General features: G+C 40.7%; 2 protein-coding genes across 8 annotated transcripts; one reads left to right on the forward strand and one right to left on the reverse strand.

The window, feature by feature from the left end:
* Window positions 1-144: 144 nt before the first annotated feature.
* On the reverse strand, window positions 145-8,571 carry LOC110977443 (phospholipid phosphatase-related protein type 1-like). Its single transcript, XM_022231585.2, has 8 exons — window positions 8,259-8,571; window positions 5,380-5,685; window positions 4,159-4,282; window positions 3,141-3,336; window positions 2,714-2,771; window positions 1,984-2,160; window positions 1,585-1,785; window positions 145-793 (listed from the first exon to the last, which is right to left on the reverse strand). Exons 2-8 carry the CDS (start codon window positions 5,668-5,670, stop codon window positions 710-712), a joined length of 1,131 nt encoding a protein of 376 aa, XP_022087277.2. The 5' UTR covers window positions 5,671-5,685; window positions 8,259-8,571; the 3' UTR covers window positions 145-709.
* A 264-nt stretch (window positions 8,572-8,835) lies between these two features.
* LOC110977460 (phospholipid phosphatase-related protein type 1-like) lies at window positions 8,836-18,258 on the forward strand. Of its 7 annotated transcripts, none has more exons than XM_087144221.1 (10): window positions 8,836-9,386; window positions 10,426-10,760; window positions 11,343-11,472; window positions 11,963-12,140; window positions 12,878-12,935; window positions 13,514-13,690; window positions 14,413-14,559; window positions 14,799-14,853; window positions 16,252-16,458; window positions 16,749-18,258. In XM_087144221.1, exons 2-9 carry the CDS (start codon window positions 10,509-10,511, stop codon window positions 16,419-16,421), a joined length of 1,167 nt encoding a protein of 388 aa, XP_087000347.1. In that variant the 5' UTR covers window positions 8,836-9,386; window positions 10,426-10,508; the 3' UTR covers window positions 16,422-16,458; window positions 16,749-18,258. The 7 variants fall into 7 exon arrangements, with proteins under 7 accessions (XP_087000347.1, XP_087000349.1, XP_087000348.1 ...); XM_087144223.1 differs by lacking the exon at window positions 14,799-14,853 and adding an exon at window positions 15,143-15,155 and having other exon boundaries at window positions 8,837-9,386; XM_087144222.1 differs by having other exon boundaries at window positions 8,837-9,386; window positions 10,478-10,760.
* The last annotated feature ends 157 nt before the right edge of the window (window positions 18,259-18,415 follow it).

The raw sequence follows: 18,415 nt of genomic DNA on the forward strand, positions 1-18,415 counted from the left end.
GCCCACATTACCACTTAGCCGTGCTCCACAGCAGAGACGGCGCTGGTAAAGAACATCACGGGTAAAGGGTGTACCAGGTACTTCTTCAAAATTGGAATTTGCGGGCGTCAATATTTTTCACCAACGACAGCACGACGCCGGCTAGCTGGTGACCATTTCTGCCGTGTGGCAAAGATCATGCGATTGGATCACCTTGAACGTACCTAACTGTTTAATACCAAATGCTGGCTCCTTTATCACGCGAACATCTGCCGTACGGACTACATGTACATTATTTATATCAGCTATAAACCATCATCTTTCCGAGATGCAGGCACAATTACATGTAGAGAGAACATGCTTATTGGTAAGTGCACGAGCACCGAACTGGCCCAAGAGAGGGCGCAATTTTATCAACGCTGGCTCCTCTGTAGGTAATGGTCAGAACTGCACTTCGCTGGTTCGCAAACGACTTTAAAGACTGCGCGTTACGGTCGCATCGATACCAACAAAATGAGCACTCCCGATCAACATGGCTCTGTTCAATCGACGAGGGTGTGCACCTGCTCAAGGAGGATAACCAGAACAGTTAAAAGACGGTCGTACGGGGAAAAAAAGGTCTGTAAGCATCTGTTCCCCCATCGTGGTTCATAAGCCTGAGATCATCTTTCGTTGGCGTCATCCGAGATTACCAGCTGATTAGAACCCTAAATATTATATTCACTGACTCTCAGATTGTCCCCGGTTGCGCCCGATGATGGACAATGACCACATCATCCAGATAGGCCGGGTTGTGACTGAGCGGTATCCCGTTCTAGAAAAGTAAGTAAAAGGTAATGGGCTTTAAACAACCTTGTAATACAGTTTTTCGGCCTTAAAATAAAGTCTGTTGTCCATTTTCCATTTTCATTTCCGACATTTTATTGCAAAATTATTGTAAGGTTCATTTGAATCACTATGATGTTTATCATGACATTAACGGTGATGGCGGCTCTGACACTACACCAGCGCCACAATCAAGTTGTAAATGTAATTTGAAAAATTTCCCTTACGGTAAATTTGATTTCGTGGTTTGTTTCATTTCTTATGTAGCAAATCAAATTCTATGCATAGATGTTTTCTAAGATCAACATTTCGGGTAAAAAAATGTACAAAACCAATCGGGAGGGAAAGCTATACCAATTTAGCTTTTAAAAGCCTAGGGCACTTAGAAAACAAATCGACCGGGAAAAGAGGTGCAGCGTTACTTCCATGCTGTTGAAAAAAATAGAAATTTGTGGCAGCATGGTATGAAAACCCTGGAGTGCCATCAAGTATATTTTTGAAAGAGTGAAGTATATTTTTTCAAAGTTTGTTTCTACAAATAACATTTTACCAAAATTTGTTTCTACGAAATGCATTTTTTTAGATCGTTCTTTGTGATGTGTGATGAAACATTGTTTCTATTTTTGGAAACTTTTTTGTTATGAGATATATTTTTTTCCAATTTTGTTTGTGTATCTTGTAAAAACAAACTTTGATGGCACTCCAGAGCTTTCTTAACACGGCAAGTTTCATCGGCACGGCTAATGCCAAGTGAGACCGCACGGCTAGATTCATCCATACCTGCTGGGACATGTGCGAAGTGCACGGTGAGTCGGTGCCCCTGCAGTGTTGCACTCTGGGTAGAACAAACGACGATGGCGCGGTCCTCATGAAGTGCTCTTCCTCGATTGAGAATACGGACGAGTCCTTTGACGGCGTCACGGCAAGATTGGAGTGTGGCTTGGGGGTTCTTTCCTGGAATGCTTTCAAAATGACCAGACTCTGTCGACAGAAGTTTATGGAAAAGATGAGTCAGTAGGCTATGGCTTTGCCATTTTGCAATCCGTAAACTTATCCGATACGATACGTGTCCCTTAAAATGTTTCTTTTCCATCTCCAGCGTGTACATACCAAGTTAGGTTCATTTCAAATGCCAAGGGGGGGGGGGGACTCGTATTCGTCAGTGTTTTTTTCTTTTACCAAGTACACGGCGATGGAAGTTCCAAGGATGAATCCAGCGAACACGTCGGAACAGTGATTTTTGTAGGATGCCGCCCGAGAAAGTCCCCATATAACGGCGCAGCTCAGGTACGTGAGACAGAGCAGAGGGACTGGCAGACGGACGTTCCGGAACTGCATTTGCGTGGAGAGATACACCTGCACTCGGTACATTATTTTGACGGGAAAAATGAGTGGTGGCCGTTAGAGCAATTTTAATGCATTACCCAAAGACGAATGTGGCATTTTAAGTCACCCTTTGCATGTTGTCGTAGAAATAATGCAACGCACGCAAGCTTTGGGCTACACAAAATGCATTATACTGTAATGGCTTGACAACCAACAAAATAGGCCATGAAAGAAACAGTGTGACGTCAGTTTGGGCGAAGTTCCGTCCAAAGAGCGAACATCAGACATTTATTTACAACTCAGTAACGAAAATATTTTAATGCTGAAAGAAGTCTCGAACGTTTTGCGCAGTGTAGCCCACATTCTGGGGCTGAATACGGCCCGGCATTTCGCAATAGTGCGCGCCTCCTAGAGATTACAACGCACTGGCCAATCACAATGCGCAAAATCTGTCGACCATGCTTGTTTGGAAAGGGTCAACAGATTCCGCACGCTGTGATTGGCCAACAGGTTGCAATCTCTTGGAGGTGCACAATCGTAAATCGCCCGAATTACCGGGACCTGTTTTTCGCCTTTGACTTACCGTGGCAAAAACAGAGGAGTAGGCACCCAGCGACGCATGGATTGACGGTAAAGACCTCCTATATATCGACAAAACAGCAGTTTAACAATTTATCTCTCATTGTAATTTTGTTGCTCAAGGATTCTCCGCAAGTTTGTTTTTTGAATGCTTTTCTTATTTTTGACCGGATGCCACTGCACTGGGATGGGCAAAAATTGGTCCTCAGTTTTTGATATTCTGAGGAAAATGGACAAGAGGGCAGTTGAAAAATGAATATATTTATTATGTAGAAGATTCTGGGGGCTTTAACTCAAAAGTGCGACTCGTTCAGGCTGGGTTTTATAATTTCAATTCTATCAAAATAGTTCAAATCATTGCCATCTCTAAGTGACCGATACCCAAGTTTTACCTAATTGCATGCATGGCCATGGCCATGCATGGTGCTTACCTCGCTTGTTTGATTAGCTCGTGGTCGCCATTCAAGCAGGTGTAGTCCGTGACAAATCTCGTGTCGGCGGGACCGTAGATCGGACTGCAGGCGTCAGGATCGCACGCAGCGAAGAAGTAAGGCGTCATCTGCCCAGTTACAATCTGGATGAAATCGGTGATGACCCAGGTGGCGAATCCTCCAAAACTGAACACACCTTCACGTTTCAATCGCGATCGTAAAGAGCAAGTAAGATCTTCCACTATAAAATGTTTAATTCCTTAAGAATTTGTCCAAAGTTGGCCAGTTTGCAAATCAACCCATAGATTGATGCACGCGGTCTGTAATTTAAGTTCACAAAAACAACTTTTGAAAGCTTTCAAGACGAAGGTGCTGTCAGATTTCTTTTGAGGTATCTTTGACCGGGGAGCATAAGAAAAAAGAACAAGACTAGTCAGTGTTCAGGAAAAGAACTTCATATGATGATTCTTGTCCATAAAACAATTCCCCGGATCTTTTTCTTTGAAATGTGCTTTCTTTTAATACATTTGAAATCATCGATAGAACAAGAAAACTAAATTCCTCCATTAATTGCACAACTTAGGTAAGAATCAAATGACAGGTTTCACCACCTTTCTGCCTGTTCATTTAGTTTTATGTGCATAAATTGTTACCCTCACGATAACATCAAAAAGGTTGGTTTCGATTACACCTTTCCCAACCCAAGTTTTGATACATCTCAGCAACGCAGAGACCAGCGAAGAAATTCTATGAGCCCTCTAATCAACTGAACCATAGCTCCGAGGGTGGTTCCAGAGCCATTTTTGGAGGGTGGTGGTTGTGGGGGGGGGGTTAAAAATGTAAATTTCTAATAATACGCTTTCTCAGGTGTGAGGACAATCCAAAAAATCCTCAGTAAATGAAAAGGAAAACAAAAAAGTGGGCATGCACTAAGACTCCCATTGGCCCGCCCCTAATCTTCCAACGGATAATATTCTGTATCAAATCGCTGTTTTACAAGTGTTGATATAAGACCCACCGATGAAGCGCAGCGCTCTCCTCATGGGCGTGTATAGTCGTAGACTACAGCTCAGCACGACCTTCATTGTGTCTTTACCATTATCACACTTGCATAGAGCCAACATGCTCTCCCCGAGGAGGATCTAGATTCAGTCGTCAAGAGAAAAAAAGGCGGGAAATCGAGTTTAACGAAAGGAAGTTTTTTTGCCTTTGATACAATTTACCAGGATTTGATTGAGCCATAGAAATTCATATCGACAACAAAGAAATAATTGCTTCGTGGCAAGAAATAATTACGATGTATCCAAGTTTTAAAATAATATATTATCAGTCTATAGACTAATTCTGAACAAGTGCAGGTATAATTATGAAAAATAGTTTCTATTTCACCAAAATCAGTGTATGAGCACTCCCTCTTTTGACTCAATGAATGGACCCCTTTTGAAAAATCATGTCTATATACAGATACGTTGGGCAGGGCAAAAAAATACATAATACCCGTGAAAGCATATCGACCAAACACTACTGTTGAGACATAAAAAAGATTTACATGGTCTGAAACTTTGGTTTTCTTAATAAAATCACATGGTGCTTCTGCTGTGGGTGTATACTAGACAATGTTGATGGAAGAATTTTATTCCTAGCCTGCTGAAAGACAACAAGCTTTTTGCACACTGTCAGTTGTTGGTTTGGTTTGGTTTGTTTGCTTTCGTATGTTTAGATTTTTTTTATTTTAAGCCAATTAAAATTAATTCCTCGTTTATCATCACTCAAAGTTATATTTTTAGGCTGGGAGGACCTTTGATATATGATATTTCGAGTTACTTTTTTCAAGACTTTTCAGATAGTCCAAAATATATTTCTTGTACAATATTTTAACGTTTGAGTGTTCCAAATATCATAACAGCATGATCAGATCAATCGATCAAGGTTGAGGGCAAGATTAGAGAACAAAAACCCCACAAGGCCATTTCTTGGTGCAGACACATCTACAAGGTTGAAAAGGGCCGGGAATTTGTTAAAAGTTGGAAATATCAAATATCAAAAAAAAAAGTCAGGACGGTATAGGGAAAATCCGGTCGGGCGGTGATGTAAAACAACGAATTAATTTTAATTGGCCTTAGTTGTTTGTTGTTGTTTGTTAGCTGTTTCAAATGTGTTGTCCTGCGGGGTTTTGTAGAATGATCAGTTTTGGAACGTATTCCTGCAGTGCCGGTGGGGGAAAGCAGAAAAGGTTTACCAGAATGATTGGCGCTGCAAAACTGATGACGTAGAGTCCTCTTTCCGGAACAATTTCTTCCCGGTTGTACGGCTTCATGTACTGCCTCTCATTGCACCAAAATCCTCTCTTTATCTGATTAGGAAGATAGTCTGTAAACTCCAGAAAGAACCAGAGGGCACCGACACCGGCGAAAAGCACGTAGTCAACGCTGAGAAAGCAGGGGACCAGCCACGTGTTTTTGGATACCAGTCGACCGCCCTGGTCTTGATATGGCTCAGTGGTACTGCACCAGCGATGGTCGTCCACCATTTTGGTTGACCGTGGCTTGTGGACACAGAAAAACGGTACGGTTAGACAAAATATTTCGTGTAGTGGCTGAATGAACCCCACCATCTGATTGGTGGTAGTCATGCACGTGCCATTGTTTTTTTCGTCCAAACACAAGTCATGGCGCGTTTGCACCGAAAACAGAACGTTCTAATCCACAGTAAATAGAACGTTCTAATCGATGATAAAAAAAATTAACTCGTAAGGGTGCAGGGATTTATTTATGATTCATTCAGGCATTGAATAAAGCAATTAATGAAAATTTATTTTACGGCTGTAGAAAGGATAATTTATTTCATTTATTTATTTATTGTTACCAGCACCATTGTGCAAACGTGGAACACTCATTTTTATGCCGTGACAACTAAGATGTGCAGAACTCTCACATCTGCATTTCCTTAATAGCTACCGTATTTGCATAAATATTTGCCTAATTAATCACATGGAGCTCTAAGTTGAAACTAACTGACATGCAAACAAAGGAAAAGTATAAAACCACGACGGCACAAGTCAGAGTGAGCTTTTAAATGTAAGTCCCCGGGGAACCTCAATGGGGACAGGACTTTTCTACAGCCATTACTCTAAAATCCCCAATTTTTGCTAAGGCTTAAACTGGACTTATTAAAAAAAATAAGGTCAGGTAGAAATCCAATTGCCTGTTGGCTAATTAATTACCCGTGTAAATGAAAAAAGTATTGCTCAATGCAGACAGCTATTACATCATTCAGTATAGAGACCTATATTTTTATTTAGGAAGAGTGAGATTATTGAGATCAGATTACATGTATTCAGAGAGAAACAAATACCCCGAAACCAGACTAAAACACTACATGGAAAGAATCCATATAGTTCCAACACTTAGGAAATAAAACCCTGATAAATAAATTGAATCAAATTCTTCTTGTTCGTTTAAAGTTTCAAACGGAGGACGGGAATTTCACTGGAGCCGCCTGAGAGTGAAATAATTTCACTCTTCAGAAAAAGTATCTACTTGAAGACAGTTTGCACTGGTTTCAAGCGACTCTGCGCGTTATTATTAACGATTAAGGAAAAGGAAGAGGACATTAATGAAGGATATATGTTGCATATTAAGATCAACACAATTCCCGATGGAGTCTCATTAGCTCACGAAATAACCATCATACCGCTGATGACTAAACACGAAATTGAGAGGAAAAGCGCTGGGAAGCTAAATTTGCTCGTAATGAAATCTTCCTGGAAGGCTTGATTGAAAACGAAATGAGATTTACATTAATCAGAGGAGATCGGCTCTGCCTGTTAAAATTTAGTAGTAGATAAAATAATAGGAAGACCGTGCAAGGGTTGACCCAGAACTAAGTATTCAGGGGCCCCAAATTTGGGGCTATAGGACAGAAATTTTGAAATTGTCAATATAATATTTTAGGGACTTTCCTAGGGCTGAGGCTACATTAAGTGCTTTTTAAACGCTTTAATATAGAAGCAAGGGAAAAGAAATAGAAAAATCTCTCTTCTCTCAATATTTCCCCCTCCCCAAAAGAAAAACGGGGCTGGGCGGGGGGTTCATGGGTCCATTGCCCCCAAATCTGCGCTCAGGATGAAGACACCATAAAACAACTGAAAAGGGAAACTTTGCCGATATCTTAAGAGTATGAATTGTCCACATTCAAGTGTAGGCATTGGATGGCTTCTTCGGATTATAGTATATGTCGGCCCACACACATGTAAACCGAAATCATTAAAGTTTTACTTTGGAATTAGGAATTCAGAAATATTTTGGTGCAGCATTTAATTTTCATCAATACATGTTTGATAGTGTACGTTGTTAATTGGTTTACCATTCTCCTTCTACCCCTAGTAAACACACTAAATACTTTATTACCAATGGAATATTTAAGTTCTATGAGTTCGGTCGTTCTATCCCTTTGGCAGCCTTTTTTCCACTAAATGTTCAGCAATTTTGATGGCCCTCTTCCCCGCCTTTCTCAACTCTCAAAGTTCGTGTACATTCTCATTTTGCCCTGCCTCCACGACTACCTCACATTTCTATTTTGCGCGTTTTCCAGTCCAATTTCTATGTCTCAATTCACCTTGCCTTCTTTCCATGTTTTGTTTATTTCATCAATCCCCACTAGCAGAAGGGGGGAGGCGGGGACCATGACCTCCCACTCAAATGAGAACAATTTAAAAATATCTAATGATAGGGAGACGATTTTTGGTGTTTTTAATTTCTCTTCTCTCCGACGGGAATAAAAACCCATAAATGTATAGAAGACCATAATTTAAGTTTCATAAAAAAATCTAAATTCCCCATCGCCCTAAGAAACCCACCCCCTCCCCCAAAAGTAGTTTTTGGATCCTCCCCGTCAACCCTTGGACTTTATTTTCCCATAGAGATCATCATCTTTTGTTATCTTCCCGGCAAATCATCATCCTCCTTGCACATCAGTCATTAGCGGCCTCTGGCAAAATTCCCCGCTGATCTTTAACCGCATGTACCCCCGAACTCTCTGCAGTTATAAAATAACGACATGTATTTCAACCGATCGAACAGATCTGACAAAATTGGTGAAAAAAAAATTGGTACTCACTTCTGCGGTTCTGCTCTCCTTCGGACGTCACAATGGCGACTCTGAAATCACATCGACTGTCTCTTTTAGCTATGTTTTACATTGTTGTTCGACGCGCTCGTTCGCCAGCCGTATATCATAAACTCAGGTCCTGATCTTCCGCAAGAGTTAACGCATAATGCCGCTCGCCGCTCGCTTTACAAAACCTTTTATTCATCCAAGGAAATTATATTATCCACTACGTCAGCATCCATGCTGTAGCCAGTGCATTTTTTCTCATGCTAAAAGCCAGGTGTTCCCAACAATGTGCGGGCTACTTTCAATCCCTCTCCGTGTTTTGATTAGTATAATTGTGTGACGCTCATGAATAAATTCTTCCTGTTGTCATGGTGACAATTTTCCAGACGTTACGTTACTTAATAATTCTTACCTCGGTCACACTTACATTATAAGGCCTACTTATACGTGTGTGTCATTTCTTCATATCAAAATCTAAATATGATATTCTTTCTCGTTTTGTTTTGATTTCCTGTTTGTTATTTTATTTTATTTTAATTTCTCATGAGGCCTAGTTTATGGATCCGAGGTGAACAGCAAAGGTATACTCTGCTAGCAACAATTGACAAAGAATGTTGCGCTGATCTATCCTAAAGCTCAAATCCTACAAAATCACCGCTAGCCCACTATGCGTCAACAATCATTAACCGAGGGGAAAAAACCTCTCCGAGGATAAGGAAGGCCAATGAAAGACCGCAAAGATTATTTTACTAAGAAGAGAAGGCTCTTGCTGCCTCCGATAATAATAACATCCACTTTCCTTTGTCATTTAAATCTCCTTTGTTAACACGTGAATTGATTTTTTTTTTCAGTCCAAGGGGTAAGGGCTTTAACCAAGTCATCAATATGTAAATTTATCGGTTGTTCAACGATCGCAGTTAACATAACAATGAAATTCTCTCGACCACAGGTGGTGCTTGGGAAACTTCAACTGTGAATCAAGTCTACGACCAGTTCGGGTGTGGTCGTGGAATGTGTGCACCGGCGTGAGAAATCTGCCCAAAAAGTCGAAAATCCGGTGACCTAATTTATGCAGCAGTGTTTTGGCGAAGCTGAGTGAAAAAAAACTTCAAACCTGAGGCAACACAGTTGGTAAGTAAGCTGTTGCTTTTAAGAAAATCTCGTGATCTTATCGACCGACGGTTGTTCGAAATGTTACTATCTCCATGGAGGTAGAAATAGATCCTGAATGGAAGCTAGATACCTACTGTGAACCATTTTAATATTAAAAAACCACGAACTTTTATATCTTAGCACTAAGCCTTCTCCGTTTCCTTGGCCAATATGATTGTGCGGTAAAACGAGCACTGGTGAGGAGGCCTGTGATTTGGGGGCGGGATGTGGGTTGGTAAGATTTTTACATTATGTTTCGATGAAAGTTGTGGAAAACCTACCCTCACGAGTGCGACCCGACAAACGGTTTGCATTTACATATTCACGGCACAACCAATCTAACCAAAACTTAATGATGTTGGATCACGAAAATTGCGTAAGTTGAGGTGGCACCCATTCCAGCGATGCCTGAAATTCAATGGAACTGTAGTATTAACAAGAGGTAATCGTAGGCCATAAATCATACAAATGTGTGGGTTTGAAGAGCAGACAATAGCCCATTGAATGAAGCTGTTAGAGCATGCATGCAGGTATACTTAAAGCAATCATTTCGGGTCCGTACACACATTATGCAGTCTGTGAAAAGTTTATTACAGGTCTTGAAGTTCCACAAAGGTCAACCTCTTTATGGACTGAATTTGAGTTCATTGCACTCAACATTGTGCTGACCAACATCTCTTAATATGAGGCAAAAAATTGAAAAATTTCAATTCTTTTGAAGTCATAAATTTCCTTTGAGATATATGTATGTTAGAGCTTTGAGAGTATGTTAGAAATGAATAGCTTTTGCATTATTAAAATATTGCTTTTTGATAACTTTGAGCCAGAGATGTTGGGAAGAGTTCCATACTTGGACATCACTAATTTCCCTGCCGCTCAGCCATGAGAAAATGAAAAGTCCAATTTAGCAGGGAAAAAGCATTTACTTTTATATACAAGGTGTATAGTGATGTCTGCCTCTGGAAATCTTTCCCAGATTGTCTTTAAAACAATTAAATTTGATCAATATCTGACACAGCTGACTGGAATTTACCCTACTGAAGTTGAGATATTGCTTGTTACTTCTCAAGGGGAGAAAAAGTCACGCTTCCCTTAGTATTCATGATGAAGGGGCGTTACCTCACCGTGGTCAACAATGCCCTCATCCCTTGTTTCTTCTTTGTGGACTGCCTCCTGTTGGCCGGCATCATCGTCCTGTGGTACTTCATGGTCTTCTGGGAGGGGGAGGGATTTCTCCTGAATCGCCCCTACATCCCCTGTGTGGACGTACCCCGCTACAGTTACCCAAACCTGGACACCAAGGTGCCCGACCTGGTGGTGTACGTGCTATGTTTCGCCCTTCCCCCGGTGGTGGTGAGTGTCTGAAGGTTGTTTGTTTGTTGTTTTACAGGAGTCAAAGCATGGAGGAAGTTTAGCTTTTTGTTCGGGGAAAGAAATCTGGGAAAGAATTCCATATAGGGAAGCCACTAATGTTTCCCTACAGTTATATGTTGGCCATATGAAAGCAATAGCGTTACCTAAAAAGCCAGATTTAGCAGCGAAAATATTGACATATTCACGTAGAAAACGCTTAGAATTTTTCACACCAGTCTCGGGGTTTGTGCACAAGATGTCAAGTGGCATCCGTATGTGGAACTGTTTCCAAAATCTGGCTTTGATCCAGTCATCCCATTGAGAAAAAGATCTCTAGCATGGTCATAAATAACGAGGTGAGCAGTGGCATGGTTCATTTGAATAGCTCGTGACTTGGCTGAATTAACAGGTTATGACTTTGATGAACTGGCAGCAACATTAAAGTTGATTCATGAATTTCTCTTCATCCGTCAATCTCGCCCCTGCACAGTTTCTTGTCTTCCTCATGACCTGTAATTGCTGTGACCCAATAAAATATGCGGATGTATTGTCTTCAGTATGTTCCTGTTTTTCTGTCTTAAGATTTTGTTTGGCGAGGCAGCCTTGGCAGTTTTCCAACTTCAAGGACATGAGAGCCCAGTCTTTGAGAAGACCGTCATTACTTTCGATATCAAGTTTCACCCCATCGTTAGACGCACCCTTCGATTTATCGGTGAGGGAAGAACCGCAGAAATGTCGGAAAAGTTGATTTTCAAGATTTGACAATTACTTAGATAAAATGATTATAGTTTTAAATGGGATTGTGATATGTGTTAGCTAATAACTGACAAGAATTATAAATATTACAATTGGGCAAATAAGGTTAAAATTTTAAGCTGTAATAGTCAAAATAGCACAGTCCTAACTGCATGTCCCCTTGCACAGTTTCATCTCTAAAGTTGGTCAAATTTTATCAGGAACAAGCAGCATTTTTGGAAATTTCTTGCAACTTTTTCAATAAAGTAATATGGCCCGGTATGATCTGAAGAACTTATTTTACAGTTGAAAACATTTCTGTGTTGACGTGGCTGTTATCTTGAAATCAGACTGTTATTTTTTAGTCTTACACTGTGGAACCTTTTTCAAGTGGAAAGAAAAGTTTTTAATTCCTGAGATGATTTTCATCGAGAAATGCATACTTGACAGGTTATTTTGGCTCACAGGAATTTTTGCTGTGGGTGGTTTCTCAACCTGGATCCTCACCCGGGCTGCCCAGTTGGTGCTTGGGTACCCAGCCCCGTATTTCTTCAGTGTGTGTCTGCTGCCCTCTACACAGTGCACCGGCGCAAATGTTGTGACTCAGCTCCCAGACTGCAGTGGGACTGCCGACGATTTGGCCAGGTGGGCAGTTTTCTCTTCACCGTTACAAATTGAATTTTAAGTTTAAAGAGGAAGTTACTCCGGGACGGATTTTAAGTCCTCAACTCCTAGCCTTCTGTGCAGTCACTGCAGGTTTTGAGCTCTTCAACCAGATGTGTTGTTTTAATGGGAGTCCTTTTTTATTGAAAGCATAGCTGAAAACAAATTTGAGAAGGTACTTGAGCCTAAGTCATAGGCCATTTACCTTTCGGTAAAAATAATATTTGTAATTCATAACATACAAGTGTAATTCCAGAAATTAGGGGTCCTTGTACTGTTTTGTGTCTGTGTCACATCCGACATATGATTTTGTAAGTTCAGAACACATTTTTTAATCTCCAAAAGTGGTGAGTTAATGCAAATTACCTGCCAAACAGATAGTAATAGTTTGAAATCGATTCTGGTGTTTTCCATGTCAACTAACAAAGGTCAGATGGAACAGGGACACAAAAATGTCACACTTTTGGACCCCTAATTTCTGGAATTGCCCATAACAGTTGAAATAACAGTCCTAAACTACAGTATCACATCTTCTATTTCTGTGTTTTTTGTATACTTAGACTCTGTATTTCCAAATATTTGTTGGACAACTTTAATTATCCTTTCCAGGATTTATGGTCATTTTCTTTCTCTGTACATGTCAAGTGTAAAGTAAAAACAAAAAGAGAATAGTGCAAAAGCAATACTCTGGTTATATTTTCTTGTTCGTCACTTTCCAGGCAGTCCTTTCCGTCACTATTCGCCGCTCTGAGTGCATACTCTGCCATCTATACGGGGGTAAGTGTCAGTGCCAAGTAGTGAAGGAAACCGTCTTGCATTTTAGACTCTGAGGTAGCGATGGTTAGTTTCATTATAACAGGGTACAGAGACAGATTTTAGCTCACAATCTTGAGGCTCCTTTTTTTGGGGGGGGGATCTAGTGAGCATTGAGTATTTTAGCCCCTGTATTTTTCAACATCTACTTTCTAGAGTAAAACAGCACTCAAAATTTAGATTGAAATAGTCTGAAAAAGATCCACCTTCAGTGTAAACTTGATTGTAAATCTGGATCTTTTCAAGAGAGTAAATTTTACATCTGTACTGGACTTGTCCCTAATTTCAGTGAGAGAAAAATTTTCAATATATCCTGTGAATGTTCACCTTATTGTAATTAAGAGGTCTAATTAGTCATTTTAAAGCTGACTAGTTAAGATACTGGAGGGACACTCAGTTTAGGCACAGCTTAATTAAAGGGAAATTTAAATCACCTGATCCCCATCAAATCCCTCTTCCTGCCAGTTGTATAGGCAGGTGGCTGTGTTGACAAAGCTCGATGCAATTGTGTAATTCCTCCTCTTGCAATTATTTGAATGAAGGTGTACGTGACCAAGGTCTTTGTCCTGAAGTCGGCCAAGACCTTGCAGCCCTTGATTGTCCTGGCCTTCCTGGCACTGTCTTTCCTCACTGGCCTGGAGCAGCTGGCCTTCTACAAGGGCAGCTGGTCTGACGTCATCGCGGGCTGGCTGCTGGGTGGACTCATTGCTGCTTACTTGGTAAGCTGGCCATTTGTTGGAACAGTATTTTCTTCATTTTCAATCACCCTTTTCAATTCGTAGAGAGAGTTAGGGTGTTGGATTTAATGCAAGCATAACTGATATTTCCCGGCCTGAAATATGGACTTTCTTATGTTAAATTTTCAGTACTTAACATGGGTGAGATGGAAGGGGGAGTGGTTTACTGCCTTAATAAATCTAACTCTAGGAGTATTTAAACATCTGTTCATTGCATCGGGATGACTCTAGCTGGTTCACATTCCTTGTGGTGCACTTACAAACGGCGGCGTTGGGTTTGCAAGAGCCCATCTCTGTTTGATGCTATGCATGGTGTGTGATTTTCTTGCAGATTTTACGAAGGTTGACGCCAAAACTGGAGGCTTTGAGGACCGATCAATTATATTTTGTTCCACGTACTGGGAAAAAATGCAAGATTCACATGATTATGGCTATTTATGGGTGTTTTTTTAGTTGCCAAATACTCATCTGTCAGGAAAAGACCTAGTGTCAGATCCATCCAGCACTTTTTTACAAAAAGGGAGTGACTGGCACTTATGAAATGGAGGTGACCCCCAAAGGGAGGTGAGCCTGAATGTTATAAATGAAATTAGTTTTTCTGTCTTTTTAAAATTTTAAACAACCAGTTGGGGGTAAATGGCATTCATCCCCGAATGAACAAATTCAGCCTGTTGCTTTAAACTATTTGCTGTCTTTTCTTTCAGAGCGTATCCATCCTGAATTGCTTCCTTGGTCACGTTTTTCACTTCCAACCCCACCTTGTGGGTTTGCCAAGGCAGCACTCATCAGAGCTAAATGGCAAAAGTCGCCACTACTCTGAGCGGCCGGCCTACATCGACAGAAATATGGAGGTGGGTGAACTTTGTTTTTTGCTCACTTGAAAATCATGATCATCATACCCAATAACAGTTTGGACTCTAAAATGATCCACACAAATCCTTATCGGAGCATCTTCAGAACATATATCCAGATCAAATGTTACCACACATTCAAAATGTTTCCTTAATAAACTTTTATGGAAGTTTTTATATTTCACACCCTTCAATTGTGCTCCGCCAACATGCCAGAATAATTTGTGCTGTTTCTCTAGTGGACAAAAGCAAATTGGTCATCCAACAGCGCTCCCAGTGGCAAGAGGAAGCCAGGTGCTTTGTTGTTGAACTTTGATTCACATGCACAACTTGCATGTCCACAAACTTAATTGATCTGTAACAGTTTATCAAATGCATACACAAATCATTTTATTGGCCAACGTTCAAATTAGAACATTTAAAGAATATAATGCACACTTCCACAACTCGAAAACTGCATGCTATGTAAATTTCCCACCTCAAAGAATAACACTCTTTCTTTTCTTATTCTGTCTTTCACAATGATGAACTCACATTTATCAATCTGAACCTTTGACACATTTTTCTCGACCTGTCAACACAGAACCCCTATGCAGGTAAAAACGTAAAATCTACTTGGATATCTTTTGCTTCCTTCTCTAAATTGCACTCTATGGAATCCTTCCTGTGAGCTTTGTAGTGCTTGCAAGACATGATGTTTATTTGTCTCCAATTAACTGCATGCGTCTTCAATACCTCCTTGCCAACTCCAAATATTATTCCCTCAAAGCAGGTGCATTTTCCGACCACTTTTTTCCTTTAATATACCAGGCTTGTTCAAACGTTGTTCGGAGAAACATATTCAGGACTTTAGAGCAAACTTTCAGCCATATAGACTTAAATTGTTAAGAATTTTTAACTGAATGTACAAGAGTACACGTACATGGAAAAGAATCACATTGTGCTTATGTGTTGGGGGCGCCAACATTTTCATTTGGAATCTTTGAAACCATCCCTTGAAGAACTTCTCGAAGTTGTCTCTCCTCCTGGTTTCTTTAGTCTAATTATAGTGTGCATTACTGGTACTTTATTGTGTATTGTCAAAATCTTTTTTAAAATCTGTATCCATCCCTCCTCGTGTGGGCTTCACCTGTGCAGTCCTCCAATTCCCCGCTGATTGGCAGGCAATTTCTCTTCTACTTTTACAGTGTTTTGGGACACGCATTGACGTGTCGTTTCTCGGTTGCGCCCTCTCAATTGCTCCCTCTTCACTCCATATCTCCAGCAAAGGATTATCGGTCTTTCCCTCACCTCACCCAGCACTGAATCCCCTCTCTGGTTTTTCCCAAGCTCTTTTCCCTTTCACCTTTCATCGGCCAGTTCCAAACATTCTCCAGTGCCAGGAGATACCCGTATTTCTTTCACTTGGCACCGTCTCTAACCCTGTTGAATGTGTTTGCATATCAAACTGACGATAAACTTAGTCAGTTCCACCTATGAAATCCGGTTTACATGTAACTCTTTTATCTGCAACTGCAAGGGAATAAGAACGCACCATCAGCGCTGTATGAATTGGGTGACGGTTTGCAAACTCCACATTATCCACTAAATCAACCCTTGGGGCTCATCATCTTGATGAACATCATCTGGCAGCTAACATATTCTCATCCGTTGTCTTCTGATGTTTTCCCACTTCTTACTAACCCATTCCAGTCGCCCGGGCGCATCGAGCGGCTCAGGCGAAACAGGAGGGGTTCTTCACCTATGACGGGGTCAGGGGTCGCGTAGCACGAAGGGCCTCTGGCGCCCATCGGGCCACGATCCGAACGGTGCCACAATCCCAGAGCGAGACTGAGGCTGCAGTGGGAACTAACTACTTCTAACGCACCCTCATTCATTCCTGTTTGTGCCCAACTGACTGTAAGCACCATGCGTTCACTTTCTGACAGAGAAACGGATAAAAAGCTTTCAGTTTTAACGGTGAAATTTCAATTTGACTTTCTGAAGCACATGCAAGATATGGAGGCCATGTCCAAAACAACTGGCTACAGCTTGAAGTAAACACACCTATGGGAAGTGACTATAGCCACAAGCCGGTGGCTTGCTTTAGTGCACATGTGATTTCCAGCCACAGCCACAACTTTTGGACATGGCTTCACACAACTAAGGTCTTCAGGAGATTTCAAAGCATTCCACTTCTTGATCTGCAGAGTCGTCGTTAAAGAGGCCGGTGTCTTATCGCTATGCGCCTGACGGTCGCTTGGTGAAGTTGGTGTGAGGTGCGGATATGGTGGCCTGGGTTGATGTACCCGGACATGATGGGCTTTTGACAAAAACAAACTTGTAGTAATTAAAGAAAGAATTGGTCACATGACTTATGCTGGGCTTGAACACGTGGTTTGAACTTTTTAAAGTTATATGGTAAACCCACCAATCACGAAATTGACTACATACGTCACTACAAGAACACACTGCTATCAAAGTTCTCTCTCAGGACTCTTCAACAGGTTGACTGAATGACCAAGATGTGCACACTGTGTTATTTTCATGTGACATGTATTTTGCAAAGAATAGGCAAATGGTACGTGTACGTAAAGACAGTTTGTTTCATTTCAGTTACCCATCAGTAAGGAACTTGCAAAATGTTACATGTAAATCATGAGACGTCTTTAAAAGAGCAACATTCTTCAAACTTAATCATCTGGTCTTTTTATGGTGTAATGAAGTAACAAAAATTTGTATGAGTTTATAGCCTTTGTATAATTCTTTTGGATTTTTCAGGCAGGAATATGTAGCATGTAAATAACCCCCAAGGGAGGATTTAGGCCGACTGATGAACGATGATCATACTTGATTATGGGACCTCTCTTATGGTACCTCTTTGATGTGGACGCGACTAGAATCATTTCAAACCTAGCGGATGTTTGGCTCATTCCAGTGGATCACCTCGGTTCAGTTAGGAAAACAAGATGTCACAGTCTTGGAACAATAGTGTTCTGTTTCGGACATGTTGAAAACACCAATTTCGCTAATGCTCAAGCACGCATTGGGAAGACATCACATGTACCCGAACTTTTTCTGAGACCCATTCTACTGTACAATGTTGACTGGTACATAAAAGAAATCGTAACACTGACCTTCATACACATTACATGTTATACCTGCATGCAGAATAACCCCTCAACCGCAGCAGAAATACATTGAAAACCTATGCAAACACGCAGAAGTTTTGTGCACATTCTGACGAAATATATGGTGTATTTGTGACCCAACTTTACAAAATGAGTTACAAGTCACCAGCCCAATTTTTTAGTTGAAGGCCTTCAAGAAAATATTTGCACTGTGTAAATGAATGGGAACCCTCGATATTATTCACCCTTTCAGCGTCCATTGTCATCAAGATGCTAAAGTGGGTGATACATCAAAACAAACAACCGAGTTTGCTCTTACTCATGCAAACTAAAACAGAATCACCAAACCTTAAGACTCATTTTGAGAAATTCAGTCTCATTTGTAGCTTTCATTAGTTGTATTACATTTAATTTGTACATAAGCCATTTATTTAAAAACAAACTTTTCTACAGCACTTCAAGAACACAATTATATTCAACGGGTGACCGTTTCATGGACTTCTTAAACATTTTGTAGGAATGTGTGTTTTAATTTTGGCATGACTATTTATCATTTTGAGATTAAAAATTAAATTCTTAAGTGTTTAAACACTGCTTGGAATATCTCATTTTGTTGGCTAAAAGTGACATTAAGTATAACTAGAGCTAATGTGCTTCAGGAAGCACGGATGTATCAGCCGTGAACAGCTTTTGGAAATGTTGAAGGTGCACACAAGGTGACAACTGGCAAGTATGGCTAAATGTGC

The sequence above is a fragment of the Acanthaster planci genome, linkage group LG12, assembly GCF_054643075.1.
Source record: "Acanthaster planci isolate LZ-2023a linkage group LG12, COTS_SCS, whole genome shotgun sequence".
Lineage (NCBI taxonomy): Eukaryota > Metazoa > Echinodermata > Asteroidea > Valvatida > Acanthasteridae > Acanthaster > Acanthaster planci.